The 23,059-nt window shown below is 34.9% G+C and overlaps 1 protein-coding gene across 3 annotated transcripts in view; it reads right to left on the reverse strand.

Moving 5' to 3' along the window:
- The window catches only part of TRPC6 (transient receptor potential cation channel subfamily C member 6), a 118,471-nt gene that overhangs the window by 44,552 nt on the left and 50,860 nt on the right, over window positions 1-23,059 (reverse strand). For all 3 annotated transcript variants that reach the window (XM_011369417.2, XM_011369419.1, XM_011369418.1), the window contains exon 2: window positions 3,399-4,173. In XM_011369417.2, the coding sequence (XP_011367719.1) occupies window positions 3,399-4,173 (775 nt within the window). The remainder of the gene's footprint in view (window positions 1-3,398; window positions 4,174-23,059) is intronic.

Here is a 23,059-nt window from a genome sequence, read left to right on the forward strand (position 1 = left end):
CACATCCTAGCAGTGTCTGGTACATAGTAGGTAATCAAAAATTTTGTTGAGTAATGTAAAGAAAGGAACATACCTGGGTTTTAATTCTCATCCAGCTACTTAATGACTATATGATCTTAGAAAGGTTATTTTAATTTCTGGCCTTCTGCTAATTTCTGATTTTAGAGAACTTAAATGCCAATACATTGCAAAGTTAGACTGTAAATCATTTAGATTAATTCATAAAGCTCAACAAATGTACATTTCTTCCTTCCTCTTTGATCTGGATCTCAGCCTTATACTTCCTATGTGGAGATTCTGCTTTGTAGGTTATTTAACACTTAGCTACAAAGTGACACCTTTTGTCACCCTGCTAAGGTCCAATAAGAGTCACACTGCCTTTCTGCTAACAAAAACTACTTTTCAGCTTAGTCACGTTCTTAGAAAATACTTCCCTTTCAAACTACGCCAGATGTTTTTGAACATTCGAACACCAGAACATAGCAATGGTTTAAAAGCAGACAGGGCAGGAGTTTCTCTATCTTTCCCTTTCTCAAAGTCAATAGCAGAGGCATCTGGAGGTCAATGTGCATGTTTGGGCACAGAGCGCCGGAAAGACGTGAAGGATCTGGCAAAGCTCCAAAAAAGCTACTTGTACAGAATGACAGAGAAAAGGCCAACCCCTGATGTATGAAAGAAGTGATTCAAGGGTAATTAAAAAAAAAAAACACACACATTGGTAATATAAATAGATTCAAAAAGGGTTTAGAGACATAAGTCATGGGTACATATTAAGATCCTGAAAAGAAATGAGAAATTTGGGAGAAAGCATTTGCTGTTAAAACCATCCCTGGTACTGATCTTCTTGTTTGTAAGATTAGTCTTACCTTATCTGAGGTTAATTTTGAATCAAGGAAAAAAGCCAAGAGTTACCTTCTCTTCAGTATTAAAAACAATTAAGTGCTGGGTGTTCCTTTATTATTATAATTATTGATTTGCTGTTTGCTGCTAAAATTAGGTTTACCCAATTTAAGTTTAAGGTGGCTGAAGTTTCATGCTACCAAAACAAAGAATTATTGATAAAAATTCAATATAAAAATTGAATTTGAATGGATGAAAAACTTTTGAATCTGGTTTCTCCCTATTCTCTTTAAAGACCTGCAATTCCTTGGGCCTGTTGGTTTTTCTCTTACTCTTGTGGCTCCATCCAATTGTTAGATTTCTCTGCTTTGGTCTTGTTGTCACCTCTGCATGGTGCCAGCTACAGACCTGGTGATATGGGTAATAAATGCAATTTGTTTGATTTAGAGGATTTAAGGCTCAAAACTAAAATTGCCTGAGAAACTCAGCAGCAACCCCTCTGGCCTCTTTGGATGATGGACTCCAGGTTATTACGGAACGGGAGAGTTTGAGAGGAACTTAGAGAAACTATATGTTTGAGCTTACAAAATCTTTGTGGAAATTCTCATTCTCTGACTCATAAAATAGATTATTTGCCATCACACAGAGATACATGAAGACTTTCCTAGGGGCCAGGGAACACTGATAGTCCTAAGGGAACCAATTTTCAGATCCAACTTTCTTAAAACTGGTTTCCTTGAAAATAGATATTTTGCCCCTTTACAAAAGAATTTTCCACTCTTGCCTACTCATGCAGCAAACAATAAGCTTCAGTCTAGATACCATAAACCCTTAAAGGTTTCTGAATTCCTCCACTCTAATACACATTTCTGTTTAAGATAAAGTTTGCTAATAGAAATACAAAGTGCTGGCTTATGTTAGGATATTCTGAATATAGATGTACGGTGCAGTGTGGAGACAGGAACAGTAATAATTTTTGTTTAATGCACTTGCCTCTTCATTCTCCAACAATTGGCAAAGAGTACATCACTCCTGAATGAGAGTCTAGTGAGAAGGTGGCAAAGACAGTATAAGTAAGAAATACTGAATGCAAAAGTAATGTTTTCATGTATTTAAATATGTGATTCTTTTAAACTCTTCTTAATTCTCATCTGTAGGATGTATCATTAGCTAGAAAGAAAAGTAGCTCAAACAGGCAAGGCAGAAAAGATTAATGAGTGAGAATGATTCTTTTTAATGTAACTTGGAATGGTTTCCAGGACTAAAAATTTTCACAGGACATTGGCTACAACACATGGATAAAATTTTTTTGTGATTTCTTTCAGACTCAGCATGATTGTAATTCAGTAAGGTATCATATCATGTAATTCAGTAAGGTATCAAATCATATAAAAATATTTATTCTACCTACAGTTAACCCTCTTTTAATTTTGTTCCATAAAATCTTTAACAATTTATATATCTTATTAACAAAAATTAGAGTAACATACCAAGATATTTTTAGCAGGATATACCCTTTTCTTTCATTAAGTACATAACAAAAGTGTAAACATGATTAATCCAACTAAAAATTCATTTCCAGTAAGAATTGCATCATATATTCAAAATTTAATTTTCAAAATTTGTATGTATTTTTTATACAAATTTTCAATTTATATAGTTTTATTCAAATGCACAAATAATAGATGTAACAGTAACTCCAGAATATTTTTAATACCTAGAGCCTTATGATCACAGAAAATAAAAAATTCTAAAATTTCATATATATTTAATATATACATATATAGGTATATACATATATAAAATCTCACATATATATAGTGATTACGAGAGACTTTACAATAAAAAGCTATTACATTAGGAATCACATTCGTGGATGAAATTGGACTGAAACAGGCTCAAGAAGAAGGAAAGATGTAGTTATTCTGGATGTTAAAGAAGAGGTCATTCACTTATTTTTAAAATAGGTGATAATGAACATCAAACATTCATAGCATGCCAAGGCCCCTGGATACAACTGAAGGAGCATTTTAAGAGCTATATTTTTAAATGTCAATATTTACGCCATGCAGAAAGTATGTATTCATCTGTCTCTCAAATCAAACTGACTTCCCTCAACTTGCTCCTCTTTATAACCTCAAAAGCATCTATCATCATGCTCTGAATATAGAAACAGTGTTTTATAAGAGAAAGAACCTGGGTTTTAGAATACAGCATACCTGGATTCTGATCCCAGCTCTGTCATTTACCAGTTGATCTTGGGCCTTACTTAACCTTTTTATACCTCCACTTCTCCATCTGAAAAGGAACTAATATCTTCTCAAGGTTGTAATAAAGATTAGACATAATAAATATAAAATGTCTAGTATATAGCAGAATATCTCTAAATGATAGCAATCACAACTTTTACTAGATATAATTATAACAAAGAGCTTGTTGAAAAAGCATATTACCTACTGTCCACAGTAACTAGCACATGCTGAGCATACACTGGAAGCGTGTAAATAAACCTTGACATTGACTTGTGGAGGGTGAAGTCCTTATTGTTAAAGACCTACCTTGAACTCTTTCTCAATGTTGGCCAGCACTGCCAGCTCATTACTAAGTTCTAAAGCTGTCATGACTGGATCTTCACTAGACAATGACAGGTAAGCTGGACTTGCCAGGCCTTTATAGGCATTAATCCTAGATCTGGAGTGGCTAAAGGAGTCATGCTTCTGTTTCTGGTTGCATTCACTGCACTTGCAGAAATAATCATGAGGCCGTTCAATCCGAGCACCCTTCCGCAAGAGAGTGTGCACGATTTCATATTCCTGGCAGTGAGCAGCCAGAACAATTGGAGTCACATCATGGGAGAATCGTGTCCCATCTTCATCATAGGCATAAAAATCATCTTGCTGGAGTTCGGACTGGCTGGGGCTAGTTGCTAACCTCTTGCCTTCAGCAAAAGCTGGATGACTAAGAATGGCTTCCACAATCCGAACATAACCCTTACTAATAGCTAGAAGCAAGGCATCCCCAACACGAGAGAGATTTTCTTTCTTGAGGAGAAGTTCTGTAATTTCCAAATGCTCATTGGCCACTGCCAATTGTAGGGCATTCTGGCCCATGTAATCCACACAGTTTACATTAAGCGAGAGGCATTCTTCTAACATCTTCCTCACCACTGGGATGTTGCCATATTCAGCTGCATCTAAAAAGCGTTCCTCCTCAACAGATAGGCTTGTTGAGTGATCATTAAACATGTACGCTGGTCCTCGGTTAGCTAACCTTCTCCCCTTCTCACGGAGAATTGTCTGCCGCCGGTGGGCCAGTCTGTTGTCGGTGCCTCGGCTGTAATAAAATAGAAAGATTGTGAACAAATCATATTAACAGCATTTTAGTGTGCCAAATGACTTGCCATCTAATGCAATCCTCAAGTATATTAGATGTTGTCTCATCGTCTCTAGACAAACTATAATATAAAGATGCATTTATTTGTTAATGGATTCCAAGAACTTTTGCTTTAAGAAATCCAAGCATTTTGTATATTTTGACATTCCAATTTGAGGTAGAGACTCTGTCAATTCCTATGATCTCTCTGTGCTATTCACATAGAGATTAATTTTTGCTTTTCAATCACAGGTAGTATAGACATTAAAAAAGACCCATAATCAATAGTCATTATGATATAGAGTGTGAAGATATGTTTTTAAAAAGTAGAAAAATAGCAAATCCATTCAAGTCAACACTTACTTATTGAGTCCCTACTATGCCAGATCCAGACAATGTGTAAGGCCCAGAAAAACCAATGATGAAGAAAAAAGAGAAAGAAAATTTTCTGCCCTTATAACTCTTGTAGTCTAAAGGGAAATGGGTAATTAGCACATTACTTTGTTGTCAGCTATTTAATTGTCATGATAACCTACAGCAGGGTCATCTAACCTAGCTTCTAAGAGAAAGTGATATGCTACAAATGGAAGGATGAGTAGGAATCAGGTGAGAGTGTGTCTGGAAGGGTGGGACAGGTGCAGGGGTAGAGCTTTCTCCAGCAGAGGGATCAACTAGATGCCACGGCATAGGTTTCATTAAGGGCAACTTTTGATGCTTGGACTTTGCTAGGTGTTGTTCTAAAAATTATTGGAAACTTGAGAAAATTGTGATCAAGGTGCTAGGTGAGAAGGAATTCTTCTGTGATGGAGATAATTTTAAAAGAGGTGGCCAGCCTACAATGTGGGCCTCACTCTAATAAGAAGAGAAAGTGATTCCTCCTCTGATCAAAAGCTACAATGGAGATTTTTGTCCTTACTGAGTCATAACTTTATATCTTAAGGTCTTTTTGAGCTTGAAAGGCTCAAGCCTTTTCACTGTCACTAACTGGAAACCCAAAGAGAACAAGTTCCTGCAGAATAGGAAAGGGTTGGGTTATAAGGGAGCCTGAAAAAGAGAAAAAGTTATGATTGATTATTGATGTGATAGATGCCCCGTCTCTTTAAAAATGTTCTAAGAGCCCTCCCTCTTTAAAGGCAATCACAAACTTTCCAGTATAAAGAGAATTTAAATAGATCCAAAAACCCCATAAACCATCTTCTCTACTAATTTGGCCAGGCCTAGACAACCTAAATCTCTTTCTCTACTAGTTCTGATCCATCGTGGTACCAAATCTCCAGGCAATGTTGTCTATGGTAGTGCGATACTCAAATAAGTTAGCAAAATTTCAGCAGCTAGGAAATAGATTATGATTCTCCAACAAGCTTGAAGAGTACGCTGCCATATTCACAAATGTTTTTAATAGATTTTCATTCAATGATGAATCCTTTAGCCATCCGAGTCCTCTTCAAAACCAATCAAGCTGATGTTTTTTTGAAGAGACAACTTTGTAAATGATATAAAGCACCAATAGCTAGGTGTACATTATAATATCAATAATTTCTAAGATGGATCTCTCAATAATATAACTTTTCATAGCAATAAAGGAGTGATTTCTATAACAATTTTGTTTTCTATAGCGATTGTTTTGTTTTCAATTCCTTTTTAATTTTATCAAAGTTATGCATGTGAATATTTTAAGGACTCTACAAGCTTCTTATTAAAAAACAAACAAACAAACAAAAAACCAGCAGTCCCTTCTTAATTTTCTCCATTTTTGGTTCCCCAGAGACAATATATTTCAACTATTTTAGCTTATGATTTGATAATTTCAATCCTTATATCCACATGACTTGGTAATAGTGTTATTTCTTGATTTTCCAGTTTTGGCATTATCTATGGACTTCTTATTATAAAAGTTCAGATATAGCTCACTTTCACAATCTCCCACCTTCACACTCTTCTCACACACACACCCACACAGAGATACACGAACTAGCTTCATGGTTCTGTATCATTCTAGTAGAGTTATATCATAACTTTTGTTAGATAATCACTTATATTATGACAATGCAAGTGCTAGTCATAGCTATGACAAGTAGTATACTACGGTGTCTTTTCTGGTACAGTGACTCTATTTCCTGACACCTAGCAATTAAAAATTATCTTTCTGTATTCATATGCTTAATATTCTGGGTACTTATGACTAATTCAGCAAAAGTATCTTTTTCAATGTAAATCTTCTCCATTACATGCAATGCACTGTGTGTTTTTTCAATTTTAGCTTCTTGAAAAATCTCATCTGCTACTTTCTGATCTGCTAATCTAGACTGATTGCTGTCTAGACTTGATGAATGTATGTTTTCTTTGAATCCTCTTTTTAGCATCATCCCAAGGATTTTGTGTTGAGTTTCTTGTTTTCTATATCTCAGATCCTTTTGTGTTGAGTTTCTTGCTTTTGTGTTGAGTTTCTTGTTTTCTATATCTCAGATCCTTTTTTTCCTTTAGTTTACTCCATTGTTTTAATATAGCACATCCCCCAGTAGCTGATTAAGAAATCTTGAGATGTCAAAAATGTCAAAAAATGACTTTGTGCTATTAACAACCTTAACTGGTAGTTTGTCTGAGTAGAGTATTCTAGGTTGACAATAATTTTTAAATTCTGTTCTGTTAGATTCTAGTTTTTGTAGTTGCTATTGAAAAATATGATTCTGGGTATTCTCTTTGTCTCTAGTGACCTAAAATTACATGATTTTTTTAATTAGAGGAATCTCTTTTTCTCCATAGTTTTGGACATTCAGTAAACCTTTTAATCTGGAAAAATGTGTCCTTTTTTGAAAAACATTTTTGACTTATTTTCTCTTCATTTTTTCCTGCTTTTAGTGTTGTTTCTGGAACTCCTTTTTGGATGGTAGACATTCTGGAATTATTCTTTAATTTTCTTTCCTTTTCAATTTCTAATTATTTATTGTTTTGTACTATATTCTGGGATACTTCTTTAATTTTATGCTCTAATATATCTTTTGAAAAAAATTTTCACTCTTATGTTTTTAATTTTCAAGAATATCTTTTCATTCTTCAAATATTTCTTTTTATAGTAGTTTTTCTGTCTTCAAAGACACATGATCACTATCTTCTCTTCTAATTCTTGAGTCATTAGTGATAAAAACTTCACAGATCAGAACTTTAGAGAATTTACTAAGTTGCTTTTTTTTGTTCGTTTTGTTCTCTATATTTTATATTAGTGTTTTCTCAAATAGCTAGTGATCCTTAGTAGATAATCTTATCCATTTTTTAAAAATAATTATTCATTCTAATTTTTTTCAAAGAGAGTACATTTTCACCTCAGAATTAGCCAGACTTTAATGTTGATTTTAGCAAAGGTGATTCTTAGAGGTGAGTTTCTAGAAGAGCAGCATTATTTCTGAGTTAACAAGATGGATGAGGTAGAAGAAATGAGAGGTCGCCAAAGATTTGTTACATGAGCAACCATCCATCATCTTCCTTCTGAAATCCTGAGCTCTCTTCCTTTCTATCTGTCACTTTTCTGACTTCTAATAACCTCTTTAGCCTTTTACTTCCTCTCTTGTCTTCTGTATATATTACTTCTTATAGTGTCTGTTGTAGACAAGAAGACATTCAATGATTGGGGGAGAGGAAGTGTCTGCTGAACAAGAATAATGCTTTAAAAAAGAAAAACTATAAAAGTAAGGGAGAAAAGAGCAAGTGTCGTAGGATGTATAAAAGTGAGATGAAAATAATAAGGGTGAGAACTTGTAAGAAAAGTTTTCATGTAACTAAAAAATAAGAAAGACACAAAATTGACACAAAATAATACCAAGTACCAAAAGACCAAGAATCAAGCCTATATTTTGCTTTTTCTTCCTAAGAATGAGAGAAATAATTATTCCAGTCTATGTCACAGGATGTGGAAAGTGCTTAAATTTGGTTTCCGTTATTTTTTATTGCTACGTGCATTTATATAGACAAGAAGGACACTTCCTTTATCATTTTTTCAGTTGTTATTCAATGAAAAGACCCTTGTCTTCTATTTAAGAAATGACAAGGACTGCCATGGTAATTGATGTAAATGGTTTTTGTCTTTTTACAGAAAGAACAAATATAATCAGTAGCTTCATTGATATCTCAATTTTTAAACTGGCTTCCAAAGTTTTATTTGCTCATATAACACGTCTAAATTTACACTGAGGTAGAACAAGCCTGAATTATGACATCTTTAATTCTAAAATTTTTAAATGATTTATTTAAATGGTTATTTATTCAAATAATGGCAAGTTCTATTTTAGCAAGCCACTGATATTAATGATATGTCCTAATTCCTTATAAACTATCATGACTTTCATACCTATAATTTCTATCCTTTTGAAGGAATAACAAAGACATTTCCATAGAAAATGTTTTCTTCAGCTTTAAAGCATCTTCTATCTCCCTCTTTGGGACCACAAATATTAATCATATGCAGTGACATCATGATTTTTTTAAAGGCCCAGATTATCATCATCTCTTAAGCATTCTGTCAACAGAAAAGCTTGATGCAGAATGTTTATAGAGGTATTTACAATTGTTTTAAGAAGACAGCTACTGCTTGCACAATGAAAGCAGTATTCCTTGCATGGTAGTAAGGGAAAGGGAAAGCTGCTTGCATGTTGACAGAACAAAATGCACGCACTGCTGCTTCCTTGTCTTCCCTAACTACAGTCTAAAGAAGCAACAAATAGCTCTCTATATATTATTTTGTCACAAGTGCTGTTGCTTAATCCCTGACTTTCAGAGGCAAAAGCAAAATGTGTAAAAAACTTTTTAAGTAACACATATTTGAAGCCTTTCTAGAAAGAAACTAGATGTTACTAGATTATATTATCTCTCTGAGAATGGATTTTATAAGGCTATATTACAGAATTCTACACTAGTTGCATATGTAACCTAGAAAAATCATCTACAAGAAATAAGAACAGCTCAAAGCACTACGTTAACAAAAGAGATATTTTCATTCCAGCCAAAGGGCACACTTTTGCAAAGTCAGCTCTTCTACTTAAGAAAAATATTTGATAAGAATTTTTCTTTATCCATTTAGCCATATTTAGCATGGTTGAATGTTTAGTTACCTACATTTTCGTGTCCGTATTTTTCAAATTTCTTTAATCACAATACATAAATACTAGTTCTAGGACAGAGTGTAATTAGCTACTGCCCCCCATGCTATTCAAATAATGATTAGGTCATGAAAATCAACAGTTTTTACATACCTCATTTTCCTGATTCTTTTCGCTGGTGAAATAGTGCCTGTTGCCCCAGATAGTGAGAGATAGAATAATCCATCTCTATTGAAAATGCCAGCAACACAAATTAGCTTCTGAGTCGAATGGACTATGTGCTTGAGTCCAGAGCGTGTGCAGTAATTTCCTCTACTTCCTGTTCAAATATGATTCATTTTTATCAAATGGAACTGCTCCTATATTAACTAAGCTCCATATTAAGTATCTGGCTTAATGTTTATTTTTTGTTTCAAAAATCTTTGAAAATATTTCAGTTATAGCACAATTCTACTAAAGCAGAAGTGTTAGAAATGTAAATGACACGTAACTATTCCAGGCAGGATGGAAGAGCCAGAAAAGTAGACTTTCAGATTCACCCTAGGATGGTGAAAACAAAGAAAATTCCAGAATATGTGTTTTATTATAAGTCCAGTTGTTCATGGTAAAAATCAGACTTGGGTATTTAGAGATTAACAATCAACACAATGAGCAATTTTGCAGACTACTTTCGGAGGATGAATGATAAAAATAGTTTCATTCTAATTTTATAAAAATGAGACCGTTATTACTCTGTTTACTTAATCTCTGGTCGCATATCCCTGGCCCTTCCTCTAGGGTTGAGGGAACAGTAAACAATTAGAGTGGTTTTTCTTCATCCCATGAGAACAAAGACTGTTTTACTCAGTGGATAGGAACATTGCAAACAATTTGTATATAACTTTCAAATGCATAAATCCCTCTCATCAAAGGAATAAAGTTCAAAGCTTGTTTGTTCCCCATTAAGCTGACAGTAAATCACTATGATGGACAACCTTACAAACAAAAAAGATAACAAAATATAAAGGTTGAACCACAGTGCGTCCTGGTGTATATACACTATTTTATATTCATTTCAAATATGCAACAAGCTCAATAGGGAACGAAGAAAGTTGAAAAAGCATCTTTTTTAATGGCATCCTTGTGACTTGTCCCAAAGTGAAGAATTTCTTGTTCTTAAAGGCAGGACTAATATTTTCTCACCTCTTCCATTTTCTTTGCCTACCCTTGACATTGCATATAGAGCATAAGCACCCATCTTTCCTGTGCATTACCAAATCCCTTTCACCTCCAGATAGTTTTCAAGATAGCAATTATTTTGATTCAATCAATTCTAATTTTTTCCCACAGACTCCTCTCATTTCATCAGATACTAACTTTCCTTTTGATCAGTCACACTACATCACAACACTGCCTTATTATTTCACAAGCAAAATGATAATAGCCTGAACTGTTTCTCACTTTTAGTTGGGAACCAGAAAAAGTGTGACTGAAAAATCTTGTGTGTGTTACATATTTTTTTGCTTGTTTATTTTTATCACCAATTTTTCTATAACTATGTGAGAGAATAAAAACATGAGTAAATAGTGAAACAGTTATAGGAACTTGACTTTATATAAAACAACTAAGCCTCCTGTTTGTGGTTTAATTTATTTCATGTGTCACATCTTCCTTCTTTGAAATGCTCTTCAGTAGATTTCTGGGTGCATGCATTTATTTTGATCTATTTTAATAGAATACTCTGGGAATATTAAAAAGTTTATGTGTAATACGAACAAATTATATCCCAATTATCTCATCAAAGAAAGAGGCTTAAACCATTTGCTTCTATTATCAACAGCCATCATAGTCCTGTGTATTATGCAAGCATATTTTCCCATTCCACAAATAACTTCTGTGTAAGACAGATTCCAGGCAGGAAATAGTCAGCATACTTAAATTGGGTAATCTGATAGTCTAATGAGGAAACTCTAGAAATATGTGGGCAGGAGTTAGGCATATCCAACATGGCACCCTACAGTATCAAGTGTAGACTTAGGCCTGAATCTGCATAAGAAGGAAGGAGTTGCCAGATGTTAAACAAGGTAACCAGAAGGCAACTGTAAGGGCCCCTTGACAGTGTTTCTGACCTCTGGTAGAGGGTAGGAGCCAACTTTCAAGGAGAGAGCCAGAGAAATTGATACCCTGACCTCAACGTCCTGCCCTCTGCTATCCCATAGTGGCCTCCTGTGGGCTGTACTGCACCCAAAGTCTGGGACAAAGGAGACCATTGATTTAGTCTATACAGGTCTGCATTGATGACATCCCCCCAGGCAGAGGATGGTGTGCAAATGGTGGAAAGTGGACCAAGAGAGCCAAGACAACAACACTCAGCACATATTCTATAAGTGAATTTAACTGTTAGTATTAATCCCTTCAGAAATCACTGATGAAAACATTTGTGCTGAGAAAATAGTAAGTGTATAATTTTTTATTATGAGTCACTGATGCATCACCAGTTCTCACCTTTCCGAGCTTATTTTTCCCTTCTATAAGCTATCTGTCAGGAAAGACACCCACATTCAATTTCAGGCAGTCCATTATCTTAAAAAAAAAAATGAGCCTTAAAGATTCATCCATCTGCATTTTAAGTTGTTGCTCACATGAGACCTTAGGATGAACAACTCTGATTCTGAGGGTGAGAAGGAAGGTAATATGATGTCATCGAAACATTCAGAATTGTTGAAATTGTGTGAACAGCACAAGCCAAAGCTGCTGACTGCCAGAGATAATGGTGCTAAAGAAATAGGCTCCTGTAATAGCTCTGGAACATGCTCTCAACCTCTACCATGGGGGCCAGATCCAACTGTTCACAGTGCAGGTTTAAGTCTATATGAGCCTGGCATGTTTAAGAGAGTACAAATGTAGATAAAGGGAAGTTAGGACAATGCTGTGCATAGTTTCATTTATTTAGAAAAGAAAATTGTGGAATGCCTTTCTTTGCTGATGGGGTATGATTTTAGATCCACTATCAAACCTCACATTCACCATCAGGATCTTGAAATTTCATTCACTCATTCATTCATTCATTCATTCAAATTCTTATATTTCCAGGCACTGTGCTAGGCACATAGGGGATAAAGCAGGAAAAGACATTTAACTATAGCAGAAAAGAAAGAAGTAGACAAAAGATTACAGGGCAATAAATATTATCAAAGGGAAGGTGTGATGTACTACATAAATGAATAATAAATAGTTTTCAACTCAGTCTATGGGTTAGGGAAAGCCTTCTGAAGAGATGCCTTTTATTCTAAGAATGAGGGAGAAGTTAGCAGAAGGGAGAGAAGGGGAGACAAAGCACTTCAGGCAGGGAGCTTGTGTATGTCAACAGACCAGAGAAAACAGAAAGATGTCCATTATAGCCGGAATGTACAGGAGTTCCCAAGGGGCTTCTGATTCCTGGCTAGTTTAACTGAAGATTGAGGGCTCAGTGTTAGAAACTGGGTCTGGGTTCCATTGCTGTTCTCAATTCAGCACTAAGGACTTATATCTTAGGGCTGAAATGTGAAAACTTAGGAAATTCCCAAAGAGCTAAGGATTTCAACTTAGGAGATTCCAGTTTCAGAACTCAGCTATTGGGTCTCCAGCTCAAGCAGTTTTGTTCTGCGGAATTTGGAGTTTATATAATTCAAGGTTTCAAGTTTAGAACTGAGTCCTTAGGGATCTGAACTTGAGGCAGCTCTGGGGAGCTATGTGAAATATTGGGAAGAACAGAGCTTCTAAGAAAGCCAGACTTTATTGGGAATCCGGACTCTGCCACGTACTAGCTGTGTCATCTCTCTGAGACTAAGATTCCTCAGCTATAAAATGGGTGGGTGAGGCAGGGGAAGGGCTTGTTGTTACTTTGCAGTGTTCCTATGAAATTGGTGATATGCGAAATTCAGCTTAAGGTAATTTGATCCCTTATCTATTACAGATTTCAGATCCTTCTTAATCATAATTGTTCAGTGCTTTCGGGTTTGAAAATGTTCTGCTTAATAAACAAGATGAAAGCAAAGTAGCCATTTAATAGTTTCTCTTTCTCCTATGCTATCTCTTAACATTTGTACCACGTCCCCAGAACAACAAATTACCCCTTCCTTGTTTTTTTTTCTTGCTCTGTACATCAACATGGCTAAAAAAGCATTTTTGTTGCCTTATTGTTTTATTTTCATCTTTGGCATATTTTGTATTTCAGCTTTGCTAGCACTATTCTTAAACCATTCTTTTCCATTCTTTTCTCTTCATTCCCTGATTGTGTACTTCCCTCACCTTTTTTGTATGCATGGGCTCTTAAAACCTAAACTCATCTTCATATTCCAGTGCCAATTACGAGGACAGGCACAAAACATCTTAGGAATCTGCAAATGGATGAATAAGTAGTAGAAAGAAAAGTGTACGAAAAGAAAAATGAATGAAGAACATCTTGTTTTGTCACATTTTTAGGAGTTTTGAAACTATTTTATGCCATATCGAGAACCTAATATTTTATTGTACAGTTAGAATGTCACGTCAATAACCAAATATGTACCAATAATAATACACGAACTACCTCTGCCATCAGAGTTAAATTTTGAAAAGAAGTGTATCCTATATTTGTGAAATAACCGAGACTCTTTATAATGTTCCTGTATCATTCAGGTAGCTGATGGGAAGGTAGACAGGCCACTTTGTGGCTGTAACCACATTTGCTTCATTTCCCACAAATTCATTTAGAATTTCTCCTACCAGGAGGATGTGATCTCATTAATAACACACCAGTTTTTGGATCATGGATCTGTGGAAATAAAAGAATTTTATATTTGAATACAAATATGGTTACAAGACTAAACTAACCAATATTTACATACTAGTAATTCACAATGCCCTCATTTAAATGGACTTCTAGTAATTCACAATGCCCTCATTTAAATGGACCACTGCCTTTGAAACAAGGAGTGAAAGGTTAGAAAGCATCATAAGTAGTAAATGTTGCCCAGTGACTTTCAAAACCCATATATATTTTACAGTTTTGTCCTTTATACCATTCCTAGCATCATAGTGTCTGACATTTTATTTTAGGGGGAGGGTGTATTTGAACTGCTTTATTCTGAGCCCTGGAGCTTATGAGTCCTACCACAACAGCTTTTTTTTTTAGCATTTTATTTTATTTTATTTGCAGTTTCAAGTATAGTATACATTGGTTAGGCATTTATATAGTTTACCCCCCTAATTACTCTATCACCCCTCTGGTTCTACACATAGCCATTACATTACTGCCGACAGCATTCCTTATGCCATGCTCCCCATTCCCATGACCATATCTCAACAATCAATATGTACTTCTTTAGCCTTTCATCCCTTTCTCCCAGCCCCCCTCCACTCCCCATCCCTCTGGCTGTCACCAGATTGTCCTCAGTATTTGTGAGTCTGTTTTCAATTAGTTTGTTCTTTCTGTTCCTTGGATTCCACAAATCAGTGAAATCATATGGTGCTTATCTTTATCTGACTTATTTTGCTCACCATAATAACCTCTAGGTCTGACATTTTTAAACTGCATTTTTTCCCCTCATCCAGTGCTCAAATTCATAAATTTCCATCAAACACCCCATATTCACAGTGGTTAAAAGCACAGATGCTAGAGTAACCAGATATGGATTCCAGTTCTGGTCTGGCCATTTATCGATTCTCTGGCTTCCTTCAAAAGAAGGATTTTAATGTTCCTATTTCACAGTATTGGTGGGAGGTTTACAATATTGTCTGCATATTATTTGGAAAATATTACTTATAGCCCAGCACAATGCTAAGTGCTCTACAAGTTTTAATTCAATAAATCTTCTTAACCACCTCATGCAGCGTGTACTCGTATTGAGGTAAAGATGATGTAAGGCATTTACTACTTGATAATAGTAAGTGTTCAATAGTCTTAATTATTATTATTTTATAATATTTTAAAATAGGTTTTACTTGCTGTAGTTATCCACTTTCAGTAAAAATAAAATATGGCAATTTGGTAGTTTGATTTTGTGCATACTAATCTGTGTCCATTGATTAATCAATTCACTATATACATACCCTTATTTTTGTAGCTTTATAAATACAACTATTGGATAAGCTCTTACGAATATACATTAACTTAATTTTACTAGATCTGGAAGAATGTGAACTGACATTTACTAAAGGTTTACTATGTGCCAGTCATTTTACCAATGTTATTTTATTTAATTTTCACTGTAGCTGGTAAAGTTGGCTTTGTTACTTCCACTTTATACATAAAGATGTGCTTGGGGATTGATCTAAAACAGGGATGGTATACATAAGGAAAAGTGTTGTTCTTTTTTGATACAGCTGTAAAAAGCTAATATTGAATACCCTCAAAAAAAATGAACTCTCTACAATGCCTAGGACTTTTTATGATATATAGAAAATGTTTTAAGTTCATACTTATAACAATGCTAAAGCAAGGTTGTAAACAGTTTTGCGGATGTCAGATTTCATTTTTTAAATATTATCTTTATTATTGTGAAACATACATGCTAAAGAGAGCTAAAATTTTAAGTTTAATAATAAAATTAACACCACTTGCCTCCCCATCCCCCTCTAAGACTACATTAGACCACTGATAACTGTGAAGAATTTTGTGTGCTCATTTTGAGTTACTACCCCCGCCTCCACTTCAACAAGTGACCACTACATCACTACCTGCCTCTGTGTTAAACATTCTCTTGACTTTATTTTTATAGTTTTTCCATCTTTGTATGCCTTGAAGACTAGAGATTAATTGGAAAGAAGTAAGTATGTAGTACACATCCGGAATAATAAAGGGAAATATTGACACTGTTACACTGTTGGAGGAACGCTCCCATTAGAAGACAGGAAGAACAGGGTTTGGTTCACTGTCTGAGCTTCCCTGAGTTTACAAGGGCTCCCAGGGAAAGGCTGACCACAAGTGAGTGGTACCTTCTTCTGTCAGAATTGCAAAGTTCAGATACTTTAATGGATTGTTGGTTGTTTTGGTGGTGTGAGTTGGAGTCGCTCCTTCAATTTTTTGGTTATCTATTGTCTTGCAGGACAAAGACTTTCTCTCCTTCTACCTCTTTTCTCTTTCATTACCTAACAGATAGAAGACACTTTTCACTTTATTTTTGCCTTTCCCCCTAGAAGGTACACGTTTTGAAGAACGCTCTTTCAAACTGTGCATACTTTTACGTCATTTCCTTGTAGTTCAGGACATGATCTACCAGAATACCCTTTTTAATATTTTTTCAGACTTAGGGTAGGAGTAGTTTTAGACCAACCTGGAGCTATTCACTAACTCTCTTCTTCCCTCTTCCTTGTAGTTTTTCCTGGTATTCTTTATCTCCAAAGCAGGCCAGGGTGTAGGAGGTAGGTACGGAGGCATTAAGATTGTCAGAAAGAAAAACCATAGGCCCAAAATGGTGTCACTTGTACTAAAGCCCATGATGCCAGACCTAGATTTAATACCTGACCTATTTGCTATTTCATCTTCTCCAAGAAATATAATCTTAATCAGCCAATCTGGAATTTTCTGGTCAACATCATGAAGTAATCTATAATATGGGCCCTCTCTACCCCTATAGAAAAAAGAGGCAATTTGCATGATAAAAACTTTTGCAGTTTTCTTCCCTCCCAAAAATATCCTGATCTAAAAATAATCCTTTTTTTCTTTGTTAATAACTCCCTTGCCCTGCCCTTCTTCCTATAAGAACCTCCTATTTTGTACAACCCCTAGGAGCACCCTTCTAATAGCAAGATGGGATGCTGCCTGATTCATGAATTGTTAATAAAGCCAATTAGATCTTCAAATTTACTTGGTTAAATTTTGTTCTTTAACAAGATTTAGTAGATGTTTTCTTTTTCTTCTTATTGTTATTTTGAAGTTTGGTCGTTCTCTGTTATTAAGGTATGCCATGGACACGATTTCTATGAAGTTTTATTTATTCTTTTTTGTTCTGTATGGTTTCCATGATATTTTAGAAGACTAGAAGCTAGGCAGTTGCTAGGTAGCCTTCAACTACGTGGAATTCTCTGTTATTTTGTCTTTCTCACGAAGCATTTTAAATCAATCGTGGCAGAAATAAAACAGATTCTACTAAACTTCGGAGACTAACTCTGTGGTGAAACCAATTTTGGTCTTCAGTGGAGAGTAAAAAAACAAAAATTCTACATTTTCCCTTAAGTTAGACAGGAGTTCATCTCATAGATATTTATCAATGATTAAAATTAAATACAACAAATTGAAAAAGTAAATCATTTCAGTGATACTACACTTGATATAAAAATGTTTCTAATCAATAAAATACTCTGCTCTACTTGCAATGATTACTAAAGGCATATACATATGAGTCAAAAATAAAATTGTTTAAAATTTTTCTAATGTTGCATAAAAAAATTAAGAATGGATATGGTGACTCCATGTAAAATTTTCTATCCTTTGCACATCGTTTAAGAAAAACATCCTTTCTTCTCATACTTCTCTCATCCCTGTATTCCTCTGTGGTTTTGAAATTTAATGGCTATTAATTTGGGAGGTATCTCTTTAAGATGGACAGGCTTTGTCCATGCCAAAGTCAACACAGGATTAATCAATGATAGCCAACTGCCTGGCTCTAATTAGTTCATTAGCAGTCCTCCAATCTAGAAGTAGCTTCTCCTTCATATTAATTTTTATCTTTACTTTTATAAATTTGGAATTATAAGCCCATCATGGCCACTCAGGTAAATTTACTAACATATGGAGGGAGAGGGGCCTCAATATCTGTCAGGCCTTTTTTTATCTCTTACATCTGAATGCTTTTATGTCAAAATGTAATTCTACCATCAGATGTCATTCTACCCTACTATAAAAGCTTTTATTTTCAAGATTGGATCTTTTAATTCAACATTTACCATTTTCAAAATGGTGAGTCATAGGTAGTATGGCATGTGTATATACTATGGAATATAGACAATCATTGTGAAATACAGTAAAATTTTATATCAGTGGTTTCCTATCATTTGGTGGTAGAATCTCCTACAGTGTGTCTGCAATACTTTTTATTTATTTACTTGTTTATTTATTATTTGTATAAGAGAGCCACAAATTTAATGACTTTTTTGCCTGATAAGAATTTATTTTATTTTTAATTAACATTGTATATATTAAGATGTACAACCTGATTTGATATATATTACACAGTAAAATGATTAGTACAGACAAGCTAATTAACATACTCATCTATTCATATAGTTACCTTTTTCTTCATGAAAGCACCTAAAATCTCTTGTAGCAAATTTCTAGTGTTCAAAACAGTGTTATTAGCTATTGTTATTATGTTCTATATTAGATCTCCAGACTTATTTATCCTACATTGTTACAACTTTGTACTCTTTGACCAGCATCTCCCCACTCCCATACCCTTGGTAACCACCCTTCAACTGCTTCTATGTATTCAGCTTTGTTAGATTCCACATACAAGTAAGATCCACCTATAATACTTTTTAGATGACTTATTTTATTGATACAAAAACACCTACTTTATTCACTTTCCAATTATTTCTCACTTCCTAACCCTTAGAAATACATATGCAGCTATCACATCTCATTGCCTCAAATAGCCACCGCTAAGTAGAAAAAGAGATAAAAATGTGTAAATGCCTAGTGTCCAATTACATTAGCCACTGATTTTTGTACAGCCATGGAAGAAACAATCAAACACAATGAAGTTAAACATCTCAAAGTAATAACGTTTTAAGAGTAAAAATAATTTTTTTGTTTTTCATTTTCTCCAACATGTTTATTTCCTTCCAAAACTTACACTTCCCTACAAAAATGCCAAATTGGGTTTCTAGGTTTTACAAGCCTCTTGATTTACTGCCTTTAAGTCTTGGTTAAATATATTTTTACCAATTATCCTCAAGTTTTAAAAACAACACTTAAAACTGTTATAGTCAATAAAATAGAAGGCTCTGGGACACCTAAAAATTTATAAAGCAAAGTCTTTTGGCTTTTTATCACTTCATGCCCTTATGACTGAACTGAGAAAGCAAGTGTTCTTATATAACATTGAGGGAAAGTGTGGAGTTCACAATTGACATTTTTCATGACAAGGTCCCAATGTTACATATTAGGTTAATAGGAGACTATATGCATTCATGAAGTAGGATGTGTATATAAGAGTATATGTGTGATATCTTATTTAATTATTTACATGGATGCTTTGCAGCTTTTATAAGAACAATGATGTACAACTCCTATGTTCGTTGCAGCATTATTTATAACAGCGAAGATGTGGAAGCAACCTAGGTGTCCATCTATAGATGAATAGATAAAAAAAGATGTAGTATATACATATAATAGAATATTATGCAACAATAAAAAAAGAATAAAATCTTGTCATTTGTGACAACATGGATGGATCTAGAGGCCATTATGCTAAGTGAAATAAGCCAGGTAGAGAAAAACAAATACAGTATGGTTTCACTTATATGTGAACTCTAAGAAAACAAACAAAACAAAATAAAAACAAATTCATAGAAAAAGAGACTGAAAGTATGGTTACCAACCAAAACCATCCAGAATTCTAACCTACAGAACGGTGAGATAAAATATTTACGCTGTTTTAAGTCACTAAATTTGTGGCAATGTTTTAGAGTAGAAATTGAAAACACACACACACACACACACACACACGCACACACACTTTTTTTATAAACTTTATTTTTTGAGCAGTTTTAGGTATACAGAAAAATTGAGTAGAAAGTACAGAGATTTGCCATATATCCCCTGCCCCTATTCATGCATAGCCTCCCCTAAGAGCCATACATTTCTTAAGATAGGTAAACATACACTGACACATCATTATCACCTAATGACCATACTTTACATTATTTACTCTTGGTGTTGTACATTCTGTGAGGTTAGGCAAATGTATAATAACACATATCTAGCATTATAATATCATACAGAGTAGTTTTACTACCCTAAAATTCTTCTATGCTCTGCCTATTCAACCTTACCACACCCTAGCCCCTAACAATTACTGATATTTTTACTGTCTCCATAGTTTTGCCTTTTCAAGAATGTTATATAGTTGAAATCATTTCAGATTGTCTTCTTTCACTTAGTATTATGCATTTAAGTTTCCTCCATGTCTTTTCATGGCTCACCCATTTTTATTTGAATCTTCTTTTTCCTTTCTCTCTGTCACCCTTACCATTCTCAATTTTGACCCCACTCTTCAATATGAAGTCTTGTCCCAGATAAAAGCTCTAAAAGCTCAGTTTTGAGATTTCACAGGGGTTAGACTGCTCTTGTGTTTAGGATTTATCATAAGCCCTGGCACACTTGCTATTGGAATGAGCAAATTTTAGCTGCTGTTAATAAAATTGGGTCTTCTCAATAAATTGACTGCTATGAATTAACTTGTTTTCAGTTTCTCAGGTGTCACACTGAGTATCCCTCTGCTTTCTGCAGTTTAGACACTGATATTAAGCAAGCTTTGTGGCTTTTGCTGATTTATCCCATCAGCCTGCATATTTGGCATTTATGGACATATTCTGTCACCAGTTTTGTTATAAATGTTGTCCATTGGTTTTTAGTTTTGTTAAATCGTTGCCTCGGTTTTTTTACATGTGGGAATTTGGACATTTAAAAAATTATGCTTCTTCTGATGTCACTATCTTCCTAGAATCCTAGGCCTAATTTAGATATATTTTTTAAAAATGACTTATAAATATTATTATTAAAAATTGGGGGTGATGTCAGAAACATGGCAGAGTGAGAGCCATCCTCAGATCTCTCCCCTTGAAACAACAATAAGCTGAACATCAAAAACTCAACAAAGCACCCAAACTGCACACCAGCACGCCTGAGCATGGGATCTGCAGATAAGAGCTCCCAAAGGTCAGAAACTCAGGTGTCAGGTAGTGGACTGGGAGAAACAAAGAAGCTGCTTCTCGCAGCTAGAGCTCCCTGTAAGAAGAGCGGGAGAGGAGAAGGTGCGATGACTTCCATGATATCCCTGCCTGGGAGTGCTGTGAGCTCTACGTAGCCAGCAGCAATGTCCAGTCATCAGGGAAGAAAGCAGAGAAACAGGGATGACAGAAAAGTGAGGATGACAGAGAAACAACAATTGATTTTTATAACCCACAGTGGTAAAACCGAAGATGAGTTGCAGCCCCTATCCCCCAACCCAGAAGGCCCCTCTTGCCATACCCTCCAAGAAGGAATGCCATGGAGCCCAAGGGGAATCTGAGCAAATGCTACCGAAACAGTTGCTAACAGAGACAGGAAATGAGACTGAGGGTAGCAAGCAAGATTAAACATCTATAAGAAAAAAAAGACATTATTAAGACTTTATATAAAGTAGATATCCAAGAGGCTTAGTAGGCCACCTACTGGAAACCAAAAGAAAAGTGCCTTCTTTGCAACAGGCTAGGGACCATTATATAATAAATCTTCTTTCTATTAAAAAAAAAAAAATCAGAATATACTTCCATTAATGTCCAGGAGGAGAAATAGTCCATTAAACACCATGAACAACCAAGGTGACAAAGCAGCTCAGAAAGAAAGAGAAAAATCTCCAGAAAATAAGCTTATAGACATAAAAATATGCGACTTAAATGACAGAGAATTCAGGAAGGTACTTCTGAAAAAACTCAGTAAGATCTGAAACGAATCATATCAACCATTACAGGAATTGAAAAACAACTAGATGAGCAGAATGAGTTCTTTAGCAAGAAGATTGAAACCCTCAAAAAGAACCGAAGAGACCTTCTGGAGATAAAGAACACACTGCAAGAGGTGAAAATGAAATAAGAAGCTTGGGAAATAGAGTCGACCAAATGGAAGAAAGCATCAGTGATATCAAAGACAGAAATCTAGAAATAAATCAGAAAGAAGAAGAGAGAAACTGAAGAATGAAAAATAATGAAAGAGAAATACAAGAACTAGCTGATACCATCAGGAGAAGAAACATAAGAATAATGGAAATTCTCAAAGGCGAGGAAAAGGAGCAGAGATTAGAAAGCATTTTCAGACAAATAATGGATGAGAATTTCTCAAATCTAAGGAATGAACTGGAGCTTGGAATTCAAGAAGTCAACAGAACACCCAATTATCTCAACCCAAAAAAAGCCTTCATCAAGACACATTGTATTAAAGTTATCAAAAATCAATGACAAAAACAGAATTCTCAGGGCAGCCAGGGAAAAGAAAATGGTAACTTATAAAGGAAAACCTATTAGATTATCATCGGACTTCTCTTTGCAAACCTTACAAGCCAGAAAGGAATGGAATCAAATATTTAAACTATTAAGTGAAAGGAACTACCAGCCTAGAATAATGTATCCAGCTAAGCTCTCCTTTAAATATGAAGGAGATAAAGACCATTCAAACCATACAAAAATTGAGAGAATTCTCCACTATGAGGCCTGCACTACAGGAAATACTGAAAGGGGTCAGCTTGCCTAAAACAAAATGACAAAAGAAAAATGCGTAATTAGGAGTAAGGTGACTAGCAGGCTGATAGAAGCAGAGGAGTGCAACCCTTACTAGGAACAGGGCATTATAAGCTTAAATAATAACAAGAGATTTGCTATAGCAAGATAGAAATGAATGTTCAGCATATATAGGAACAAATTGAGATAACAATGACTGAAAAGAGAGGATCCAAATTCACAAATGGGAATGGGCATAGGGCACACGCAGAAGAAAAGAGATGACTATGTGTATAGTATATACACATAGAGAGAGAGAGAGAGAGAGAGAAGAGATGACT

Source organism: Pteropus vampyrus, unplaced genomic scaffold (assembly GCF_000151845.1).
Source record: "Pteropus vampyrus isolate Shadow unplaced genomic scaffold, Pvam_2.0 Scaffold148, whole genome shotgun sequence".
Classification (NCBI taxonomy): domain Eukaryota; kingdom Metazoa; phylum Chordata; class Mammalia; order Chiroptera; family Pteropodidae; genus Pteropus; species Pteropus vampyrus.